General features: G+C 39.8%; 3 protein-coding genes across 4 annotated transcripts in view; 2 read left to right on the forward strand and 1 right to left on the reverse strand.

Moving 5' to 3' along the window:
• The first annotated feature begins 107 nt into the window (after nt 1-107).
• On the forward strand, nt 108-3,980 carry LOC104810541 (probable mitochondrial-processing peptidase subunit alpha-2, chloroplastic/mitochondrial). Of its 2 annotated transcripts, XM_010536884.1 has the most exons (14): nt 109-244; nt 684-812; nt 1,264-1,377; nt 1,459-1,755; nt 1,855-2,022; nt 2,155-2,322; nt 2,421-2,498; nt 2,639-2,705; nt 2,847-2,944; nt 3,171-3,240; nt 3,354-3,424; nt 3,515-3,564; nt 3,686-3,798; nt 3,897-3,980. In XM_010536884.1, exons 1-14 carry the CDS (start codon nt 206-208, stop codon nt 3,941-3,943), a joined length of 1,509 nt encoding a protein of 502 aa, XP_010535186.1. In that variant the 5' UTR covers nt 109-205; the 3' UTR covers nt 3,944-3,980. The 2 variants fall into 2 exon arrangements, with proteins under 2 accessions (XP_010535187.1, XP_010535186.1); XM_010536885.1 differs by lacking the exons at nt 3,515-3,564; nt 3,686-3,798; nt 3,897-3,980 and having other exon boundaries at nt 108-244; nt 3,133-3,240.
• A 337-nt stretch (nt 3,981-4,317) lies between these two features.
• Nucleotides 4,318-7,781, forward strand: LOC104810542 (pentatricopeptide repeat-containing protein At1g51965, mitochondrial). Its single transcript, XM_010536886.2, has 2 exons — nt 4,318-5,153; nt 6,253-7,781. Exons 1-2 carry the CDS (start codon nt 4,383-4,385, stop codon nt 7,450-7,452), a joined length of 1,971 nt encoding a protein of 656 aa, XP_010535188.1. The 5' UTR covers nt 4,318-4,382; the 3' UTR covers nt 7,453-7,781.
• Nucleotides 7,782-9,760: 1,979 nt separating this feature from the next.
• The window catches only part of LOC104810543 (protein IQ-DOMAIN 14), a 2,124-nt gene continuing 607 nt past the window's right edge, over nt 9,761-11,277 (reverse strand). Inside the window, exons 2-4 of the mRNA XM_010536887.2 lie at nt 11,099-11,262; nt 10,563-10,766; nt 9,761-10,477 (exon numbers count right to left, since the gene is read on the reverse strand). Of these exons, the coding sequence (XP_010535189.1) occupies nt 9,881-10,477; nt 10,563-10,766; nt 11,099-11,262 (965 nt within the window). The 3' untranslated portion in view covers nt 9,761-9,880. The remainder of the gene's footprint in view (nt 10,478-10,562; nt 10,767-11,098; nt 11,263-11,277) is intronic.

The following is an 11,277-nucleotide window of genomic DNA, read 5'->3' on the forward strand; positions in this document are numbered from 1 at the left end:
TTTATGAATGTTTGAAATGGGCCAGGCCCATACATGATCCCGGCTCATTATACGATACTGGCCCATTGGATAATAAACAGAGCAAAGAAAACAAAAAGCCGAAAAGGCAAAGGTCTCTTCTTCAGCAGCCTCAGCCTCTCTCCGTTGTCCCCTCCAAAATCAATCCTTCATCACACCTCCGGTCTAGGATTTCGCTGTTGTCGCCATGTACCGCACGGCAGCTTTACGATCCAGGGTTCTCAAGGTCAGTGTCTACTTGTATCGGATTTGATTTTCTGTTCTTATTTGTCGGGGTAGAACGATTTTGTCTGCTAGCTTGTTATTGCACTGTTTATTCGTGTTTTTGGGGTTTGAAATGATTTCTGTTCTAAAGGTATTGTTTTGTAATCTTTGCTTATGAATCCATGGATTTAGATTTTTCGGATCATGCTTCACTTTCCCGCATTTCTACTTTTTGGTTGAATCGGGGATGAAAACGGTTCATTGCCCATGCCGATTAAGGAAAATGGCTATACTGAATCAATTGCGTTTTAGTTTCAAGTTTGTCATTTTTTTTTGGGGGTTTCAGTCAGTGATCACGGCTTCGATGCCGGTTCGTTAATTCTATTGTCTAGCTGGCTTGCCTTTGAGTGAGACAAAAACCCTTCAGTTCTGTTATGGTGGCTGGATTTCATGTTTTATAGGGTTGTTTACACCGCAATTTGCGAGCAGCACGTTATGCAAGTTCGAGTGCCGTAGCTACGAGTTCTTCTTCAGGGGGCTTTTTCAGCTGGTTGACTGGCGAAACATCTCGCTCGCTTCCTTCAATGGACATGTGATAAGCCATTTCGACTGTTGGTGAGGAAAACATTGAGGAAGAGAAGGGCAGAAGGGGAAGATATTAATCGGGAGAGAGAAAACTTGGAAAGGATGCTGAAGAGAGGGACGTGTTGTAGAGAATATGGAAGCAACAAAACATGGGCGTGTAGTACGGCTGCTGGTGGTTATTAATTACCTATAGGCTATAGATATATATGGCTACTTATATAGGTTTGTAGGTCATCTCCTTAGCGTGTTACTGAGATGGCTATATAACTATCTCCTTTGCTTGTGGTAAGGGTATCTGAAATCTTAAGAATACTGTGATTGGGGAGGTTAATAGAGAGTGGTGTTCCTCTCTAGACCTTGGTGGGGAGAAGAGAGTGGTGTTCCTCTCTAATCCGGGTTTGTTTCTTTTGCTTTCCTTAATACAAATCAGTATTATCCTTACACTATTCTATCAACATGCCGCTGAAGGGTGTCTCCATTCCACCACCTCTTGCCGACCATGTCGAGCCGAGCAAAATTAAAGTCACTACTCTTCCAAACGGGCTTAAACTAGCCTCGGAGGCATCACCCGTGAGTTTCTGGTATCTTGATTTCTCTATGAAAAGATTAGAGTGCAAAGCATTGAGTGTTTTGGGTCTGTGTTTTTGTCAGAATCCGGCAGCCTTTATTGGTTTATACGTTGATTGTGGTTCTATTTATGAGACACCTTATTCCCATGGAGCCACACACTTACTTGAAAGGATGGCTTTCAAGAGCACGTTGAACAGAAGCCATCTGCGTCTCGTAAGGGAGGTAGAGGCTATTGGAGGCCACACTTGTGCTTCTGCATCTCGGGAGCAGATGGGATTTACTATTGATGCTTTAAAAACATATGTTCCTGAAATGGTGGAAGTGCTTATTGACAGTGTGAGGAACCCTGCTTTCTTGGATTGGGAAGTGAATGAGGAGGTAATCTCTTTTTCTTGTGTGCTATTTTGTAATTCTGGTATTCACACAAATCGAAGAGAAGCGATTTGGGGCTTATCCTTCTATACACTTTTTTTGCAGCTTCGAAAGGTGAAATTGGAGATTGGGGAACTTTCCAAGAACCCTATGGGCTTTCTCACGGAGGCAGTTCATTCTGCTGGTTATGCCGGTGCATTGGCAAATCCACTTTACGCACCTGAGTCTGCATTGGACAGACTAACTGGGGATGTCTTGGAGGACTTTGTTGCTGTAAGATTGCAATAGTTTTTAAAAACCATATGCACATGAAACTTTGCGATTTATTTATTCTTTGTGATTAGGGATTATTTGCTTTGATTAGTTTATCGTGCTCCCCTTTTTGATTTGGTCTGAGAATTCCAGGAGAATTTCACTGCTGCACGAATGGTACTGGCAGCAAGTGGAGTTGATCATGAGGAACTTTTGCGAGTAGCTGAGCCATTGCTTTCCGACCTTCCTAAAGTAGCCCGCCCACAGGAGCCAAAATCTCAATATGTTGGTGGAGATTATCGTCAACATACTGGTGGAGGGGTATTCCTGATTACACTTCCTGTCATCATGAATCAGTTTGGGTTCAAAGTTTTATTTTTGTCAAAATACAATTTGGTTTTTTGTTTTGCTATTCTCAGGCCACACATTTTGCCCTTGCTTTTGAAGTGCCCGGCTGGTACAGCGAGAAGGAAGCTATGACCGCGACTGTTCTTCAGGTGCTTAATTAAAAAAGAAAGTGTCCTTTTACCTGCCTTGTAACTTTCACACGTTTCAATCAATTTATTTTTGCATGTCATTCAGTTCAGTAGCTATTCCAGACATAAGATTCACTGGCTTAAATCTAAATTCCTATTAGATGCTGATGGGAGGCGGTGGCTCATTCTCTGCCGGAGGACCTGGTAAAGGAATGCACTCGTGGCTCTGTAAGTTCGTTCAACGGTCTCCATTGTTTTCCCTTTCCATCTATATGTTCTTTCTGCATCCATCCCTTTTACTCATTGGTAATCCTCAAAATCTGTTAAGCATTTGGTAATAAGGACTCTGTTTCCTCTTCATTGATACAGATCTCCGTGTCTTGAACGAATATCAGCAGGTTCAATCATGCACTGCATTCACTAGCATCTTTAACAACACCGGATTGTTTGGCATCTATGGTTGCTCAGTGAGTTCACCTATCGCCGGTCTAATCATTATCATTTATCTGCTCTGCCCATTGTGTCAAATTTGCAATGCTTATGTTGTTTACTATGATATTCCCGTTCATGGATTAACTAAGATTTCTCTGGTGGATGATGCAAATATCATGTTGTTGGTTAAATGCCCAAATCAAATGGTTTGCTGGTTTAATAGGTTTTGCTCAAAGTAGTGTTCAAATTCTTGGTTATCAGAGTCCCGAGTTTGCCGCAAAAACTGTTGAAGTAGCAGCTAAGGAATTGAAAGATGTAGCGGGAGGGAAAGGTTTGCAATTTCTTTATTTTATTTCAATCGTTCAACTCTTCAAATCTAGGCTAGGCAAACAGTTTTCATCCAATGTAAAAATACGCATTCCTTGTCTGTTTATCTCCTTGCAGTTAACCAAAAGCATCTTGATCGTGCCAAGGCAGCCACGAAATCTACCATTCTCATGAATCTCGAATCTCAGGTACCTATAGCTTTCGCCCGTCTGCTTAAATTATGAACCTTTCGAAAATCGGGTTACCGGGTATTGACTAAATTTCCGTTTTCCGGGCAGATGATTACCGCAGAAGACATAGGCAGGCAGATACTCACATATGGGGAGAGGTATATGCAAATTTCTTCGAAACTGACAAACCCTCTTATCATCATTTCCGAAATCTCTCGAAGGATAATTCAGGCTTAAGATTAGTCGACCGATCCATCGAGTTTTTCGTCGATCTGACAGGAAACCCGTGGACCGGTTCTTGAAGATGGTGGACCAACTCACTCTGAAGGACATTGCAGAGTTCACCGGCAAGATCATCACAAAGCCTTTGACGATGGCATCTTATGGAGATGGTAAACATTCACTTCACTCATCCCTTAGATACCCTTCTTATAATTTCTTCATCTGTTGAAAAAGAGATCAATTTTTGCGTTTTGATTTTGGTTTGCAGTGATGAATGTCCCGAGCTATGATTCCGTAAGCAGAATATTCTCTTGAAGCAGAAAACGGACAGATTCTTTGTTTTGTTTTTTTTGTTTTTTTTTCATCAACAGTAGTTTGGACTTTTGTAAAATGAAAAAGAAAAGCTTTTTTTTTAGTCTCCTCGGATAATACACGATTATGTGAAATGTGAATTGACGAGGGAGATTATATAGAAATAAAGAATAATGAAAAGATTGAAATTTATTTTTAATTATGATAATTAAAAATAAATAAATAGAACCGTAAAAATTCACCATGTATAATTTGTTTTGAGGAAAAGCTTTTATAAATATTTGAATAAGATTGTGGAGGGCAATCTGTAAAATTTTGGTTTATATTTAATTTAATTTAAAGTGGACTTGGAAAATATATAATGTAAATATATCGGTGTGAAAACTATCAGACAGGCTAAAGCTATCAATCGACTCGTCGACACTCGCTTTCCAGGCGAACCATGAGGCTCCGCCGCCACCTTCTGAGCGCCTCTGCCGCCGGTAGGAACCGCCGGGGCTTCGCCACGAAGTACGTCGCAAAAGTGACGTCATCGTCTCCCTCCGGCCGCTCCCTCTCCGCGGAGGTCTCTCTCGCGAAGCCCCTCCCCACCGACGTCCGAGGCTACCCAATACCCCGCCGCCACCTCATCTGCCGCGCCACCAACCTCCTCCTCCTCCGCAGCCGCTCCGCCTCCGCTGACGCCGCCGGATTCGACAGCTTCTCCGACCTCTCCGACTACCTCTCCTCCGTTTCCCTCTCCCTCACCTCCGCCGAAGTCTCCGAGATCCTCAAATCCCTAAATTGCCCGCGTCTCGCCCTCGATTTCTTTCACTTTTGCCCCGATGTTTCCCCTAATTCTCACAACGACCCCTTCCTTTATACTCGCATCATTCTCATCCTCTCCCAGTCCACTCTTCCGGACAAGTTCGATCTCGTCCGTTCGATCATCGACCAGATGGAGAAGAACGGCGTGCGCGGGACGATCTCCATCGTCAATATTCTGATTGGGTTCTTCGGGAACACGGAAGACTTGGCCATGTGCTTGGGTTTGGTGAAGAAATGGAGCTTGAAGATGAATTCATACACTTACAAATGTCTTCTTCAGGCGTACATACGGTCTCGAGATTCAGGAAAAGCGTTCGATGTGTATACGGAGATCAGAAGGAAAGGGCATAAACTCGACGTCTTCGCTTATAACATGGTGTTGGATTCTTTAGTTAAAGATGAAAAGGTACGTTCTTTTAGCATAAATTTGTGTGGGTTTTGCTTATTTCTCGTTGTATCGGTACTGTAGCAATCGAGTGTGGTGACTGGTGATAATCTGGGTATGTTCGTAATGGAGAATAGCTTCGTTGTTTGATTCGAGTTCATAATGATAGATAGACGTCTATCGGTGCAGGATGCGCTGACTCTACTTTGTAGTTGGAATTTGTAGTTCAAGCTGAAATGTGTCCGATTGCTGGCATAACTTTGGTTTCTCGGATGAAATGTTTGTGCCAATGAATTAGTTTGCTTTTTCATTGTCTTGCTACTGCGGCAATTGAAAATGTTGATACTATGGCTGTTCCCGTAGTGTTCATATTGATATATGCCCACCGGAAGAGTATGACACAGTTGCAAGTTAGCAACTCATATTGTAAGTGTGAGATGGATAGTTTTATAGGATGTAATATCTCAGATGTTGTGTGGAGTTTCGAGAAAGCTTCTGTTAAAAAGGTTGAAGTTTTGAATCCTGCAGGGTTATTTGCCTAATTTACCTGCCTGTAGTTCCTTTGCAAAGATCCTATACTTGTCCTGTTTCATCTGTCTTCGGCCAGACTTGAGCTTGTATAATTTTCTGGCAGAAAATCTTTTGTTTAACCACGATGCGAATGGTCCTCGTATGTGTTTCATTTTGTTAATATTTTGTGAAGGGTGGGAGAAAAAGTTGATGTTGTTACTCTTTGCTGCTGCTACCCATGAAGTTTTTGCTTTTGGTTTTATTGGCTAACTTGGTTTGGTCATAACATAGATCTGAGAGTTAGGCAGGATATGACAAATGGTATGATTGAATTTTAAAAAATAAAATAATAATAACTTGAGTGTTAAAGTGTGTGTGTATATATGTTCGTGTACATGTGTGTGTGCATACATATACGGGCACCAGTATATTCTTTGGTTGTTCGGGGCCTTATGAACTGTGGTTTAGTAAACACGTTGATCACGTCAAGTCATCAATGGTATTGACAGAGATCATTCTTTGCGTTTAAGGTTGTTTATTATAGCTTGCTAACTCTCATCATCAGTTGAGTTCATGTATCCTGATTGTCTGATGTGCAGCCTTTTGGCAGGTTGACCAGGCTTGCCAAGTTTTTGAAGATATGAAGAAAAGACTTTGCCGAGATGAGTACTCATACACGATTATGATCAGGATGATGGGGAGCACTGGGAAGTATGATCAATCGTTTGCTCTTTTCAATGAAATGATATCCAAGGGCTTTACTCCTAATTTAATTAGTTTTAATACTCTAATACATGCTCTTGTCAAGGGCAAGATGGTTGACAAAGCTCTCCATGTCTTCTCTAAAATGGTCGAGACAGGTTGCAGACCCAATGAGTTCACTTACACTATCATTTTGAACCTTTTAGTGGCGACAGGTCAGCTGGTCAAGTTAGATGAAGTCGTGGAGATGTCAAAAAAGTTCATGACACAGGGCATATATGCATACCTGGTCAGAACCCTGAGCAAATTAGGGCATGTAGGTGAAGCCCACCGGTTATTTTGTGACATGTGGAACTTCCCTGTCAAAGGGGATAGGGATTCTTACATGTCGATGCTAGAAAGTTTATGCAGTGCCGGTAAAACTGTGGAAGCCATCGAGTTGTTGGGCAAGATTCACGAGAAAGGTGTAAAAACCGATACTATGATGTACAACACAGTGTTCTCGACTCTTAGCAAGCTAAAGCAGATATCCCATCTTCAAGGTCTTTACGAAAAGATGAAAAAGGATGGCCCCTCTCCTGACATATTCACCTACAATATACTCATCTCGAGCTTTGGGAGGGTTGGAGAAGTTATTGAAGCTATCAAAGTTTTCGAGGAGCTCGAGAACAGTGACTGTAAGCCCGACATTGTATCTTACAACTCTTTGATCAATTGTTTGGGGAAGAACGGTGATGTGGATGAAGCCCATGTGAGATTCAAAGAGATGCAAGAGAAAGGGTTTGACCCGGATGTAGTCACATACAGCACTTTGATCGAATGCTTCGGGAAAACCGATAGAGTTGAGATGGCTTATATATTGTTTGAAGAGATGCTGGCAAAAGGGTGTCAACCTAACACTGTGACTTACAATATTTTGCTCGATTGTCTCGAAAAGAGCGGGAGAACTGCAGAAGCTGTGGATCTGTACGCGAAAATGAAACAGCAAGGACTAACCCCGGATTCTATAACCTATTCTGTGCTTGATCGGTTGCAGAGTGGATCTCATAAGAGATCACGGATTCGTAGGAAGAATCCGATCACGGGTTGGGTGGTTAGTCCATTGTAGCCATGGATGAAAGATCAAGATTTTCGGTGTCTGAAGGAAAGAAACTGCGGATTCCGGGTTCAAGATCAGCAGAAGGTTCAGTCTTTGTGGTGGCTGAAGGAAGGAAGCTGCAGATTTCGAGTTTCGAAAATTATTTTTTCCTGTGTGATCAGTCTGATTTGGTAATTAGGCTTTGGATATGATGCAAAATTTGTTGGTTTGATTGATTCTCATGTGGGAGTTTAGTGTTTAGAATTTGGGGTTATATTTCATAGTTTTTATTAGGGGTGTGACTTTCGCGGTTTGGGTCGGAAATATGGTTTAGTCCGATTCTTTCAGTTTTATAAAAATATGTCAGTTTTGATTCTAGTTTTTATTATAAAAAAAAAGATTTTTTTAAGAAATTTTTGGTTTTTTGGGTTTTTTAAAAATTCGGTTTCGTCGATTTTGAAAAATTAGATTTTATAAAAAAAAAAAAACTTCACAAAAAATACCGTATTTTTGGATTCGAAACACCCATCCTTAGTTTTTATTTTCAAGCTTGAACTTTAAGCTATTGGAAAAGAGCCATTGCTCTTCCTCTCTACGATTATTAAGTTATTTTCATTCTTTATTTTGGGTGTAATATGATAATCATACATCTTTCCGGAATAATTTATGGATTAATGTTACTGGTCGCATCTTTCAAAAATGATTTTCATTTCGTTTTCTTTGGGGCTAATTTCTTTGATTAGAATGAAATTAAATTTCTGATTTACAGTGAATTTCCCCCCTTCTGTCCCCTCTGTCTGTACACAAAATACAAATGATGGAGATGCATAATGATAATGCCGAAGACTTTAAAATGCTTATGAACCTCTGACAAATTTTGAATAATACATAAAATAATTGTTCATATAGGCCTGACTGGGTAGTATAATAATAATAATAACAATAATAATTATTATTATTTGGAAATGTACTATTAGTAATCAGAAAGTGTTGGATCTAATTATGTACCTAATGAACAGTGTCTTAGCCTCGTTCATAAATAAATAAATTCTGATATTAAAAAAAAAAAGTAATACATGTTAATTTCAACTCCCAAATTATCAAAACCGCCAGCTTTCTAAGAAACTCCTGACTGGCAAAAAAAGATTTTCTTGATTTTCTGTAACGTTCCAAATATCAAATTCTAAGAAAAACAATAAATAAGTTTTTGAAAGTATAAATAAAAAAAATATTATCCAAAGAACAGATTCGTCGTAAGCTTGATCAAATTCAAAACTTCTCTGTTAAACAATATTACTTCAAATTTTGTCTTGAGTTGTACCAAATCTGGAGACCAGAAATAATTAACATTCACATACATACATACATACATACATACATACATACATACATACATACATACATACATACATACATACATACATACATACATACATACATACATACATTTGTATAACGTGTCGGCTTATGACATGGGTTTAGGGGGGCTAATGCTAGTGACCTAGCAGCTTAATACCACTACTTAACCATGATTGAGTAATTAATTAATCTAAACCCGCGCTCAATTAAAAGGTTAGAGGGAATCTTTTTGTTGGAGATTACGATGTCATTTTGGTCATAAAAAGCCGTTATCATTATAAAATAAAATCTTTATTATTATTATTATTATTATAGAATAGGGAATAAGATGACGCAAACATCACTCCCCTTCGACCAATCAAGTTTCATGATTAGAAACGAGAACATTACGGAAAGAAATTTGAAAACCAGGATAACGATGACGTCATCATGTACTTTGACTGACCCTTGGGGTTTCAATTTTCAAAATGAATGCATCCATGTTTATTTCCTTTGAATTATTTTAACATTTTTTTGTTATAAATCTTTTAAATCTTCGAATTCAATTTGTTTTTTTTTTCAAAATCGGCATGTAAATATAGAAACTCATGAATGCTCCTTAATTTTAGGAAAATTTCTATACAAACCTATAAAATTTATGTGATTTATGGTTTAGATTTTTCACACACACGCACACATACATATATGCAACGCTTTGGTGAACTTGTATTGAGTGTATACACACACACACACATATATATATATATATATATATAACATGAATGAGTTCAAGGCGATTACATGATATTTTAATTTGGGGTAATATGTTCTAAGATTGAGTATCCATATAATAAGTTGGAACATATAGATACGTTTATATAGACTTTAGTTTTCTTAACTTTCAATTGAAAATTCGGAGCATTTGATTATGTCTAAGTTTTTCCAAATTTAGAAAAATATACAATATAAATTTATAACAGCATAAAAACAAAAATATAACAATTCTTTCCAAAGCAAATTTACAAAAAAAAAAAGAACCCAAATATTAAAAAGAAAACTAAAGTTCTTCATATAAAAGGTAGTGTTTGATCCTGAAGAGACCAAACGTTTTTTTTTTAACCTAATTGAAGAACCTTAAATGCATTCCATCATGAAACTGATAATCGTAAGAGCAAGAAGAGCATTGCTGCTGCAGCTGTTGCTGTTGCTGTTGCTGTTGTACCATCCTAACGCTGCTAACGCTGCTTCTTGCAGCCATAACCTCATCAAGTGACAGCCTCTTCCTCTCCGGCCGCTGCCTCGGCGCACTATGAGACCGTAGCTTCGCCTTAAACGACTTCGTATTCGCCATATAACTCGGCGTTAGGCAACTTCCGTAGCTCGAGTCTCCACATAAGCTCTTAGCTGGGGACGGCGGTCCATAGAAACGGTGATTGTTATTGTTACTGTTGTTATTCCCGGGGTACGAGAAACGAGGCGTGCTCTGAGCGGTAGAGAACTTGCATTTCTCTGACGGGAAACTCCACTCGAAATCTTTATCATCCCCGAATTCGGACATCATCGGCGGTATGTTCCCTCGCTTAGATCTTGATCTTGTTTTATACGTATCAATCTCCACGATCTTTGGACTATTCTCGTCATACGCATTGTTGTTTTGCTCTACCGAGATTGACATCCTCTTGCTGTGGATTTCGCTCCTCGAATCATCAAACCGTTCCTACAAAACAAAGAATCAATGCTCAAGATTTCGAAACATTCGAATTGTTACATATCCAATCACAACAAGTTTTAATGTTCCTTACCATGGACTGTCGGGGCTGAAACACGTTATTGCAGTCTCTGATGTTCAGAGAACGGTTGAGGCGTTGAGATCGGACCGAGGTTTGAGCTCGGATAAGGGCTTGCATACTCTGAAGAGTTGCAGCCGCACGTTTTCGGACGAGATAGCCTCTTACCAATGCTTGTAACTTCACTAGACCCTTGAGAGCTCTAAGAGCTTTCCTTGCCTGCAAATTTCGAAAACCCGAAATTATATTCAAATTGGTTACACACTTAAAAACCTTAGTCTAAAATCAATTTAGATATATAATGTACTGTTTCATTAGCACTTTTTTTTTTGTTTTGTCAGAATGCGACAACGGTCAATCAAAGATGTAAGAACAAAGCCAAGTTCTGTACTTTTAACTGATGCTAACTACAGACATACCCCAAGAGTATAACTTAAGCAAAGCTAAAATCCGAATCTAAGCAAAACCCACATGGCAAAATCTGATCTTTGTATCGAATTCCATGTAAAAAAATTATTATTTTTTTCAATCAAAGTGGGAATGAAAATTACCAAATAGCCCCTGAACACAGTTTGAATTCTCGCTGCAGCCCGTCTCTCTCTTCCGGTCCCGGCAGCTCCGGCGACGTGACCGCCGACTCTTCCGCTGCTCGTCAGCCTCACCACCGCAACCGCCGCTTGCGCCGCCGCAACCGCCGCGTCCGCCGCTGCGGCGGGGGCGGGGGGGGCCC

The sequence above is a fragment of the Tarenaya hassleriana genome, unplaced genomic scaffold (genome assembly GCF_000463585.1).
Source record: "Tarenaya hassleriana unplaced genomic scaffold, ASM46358v1 Cleome18, whole genome shotgun sequence".
In the NCBI taxonomy this organism is placed as follows: Eukaryota; Viridiplantae; Streptophyta; class Magnoliopsida; order Brassicales; family Cleomaceae; genus Tarenaya; species Tarenaya hassleriana.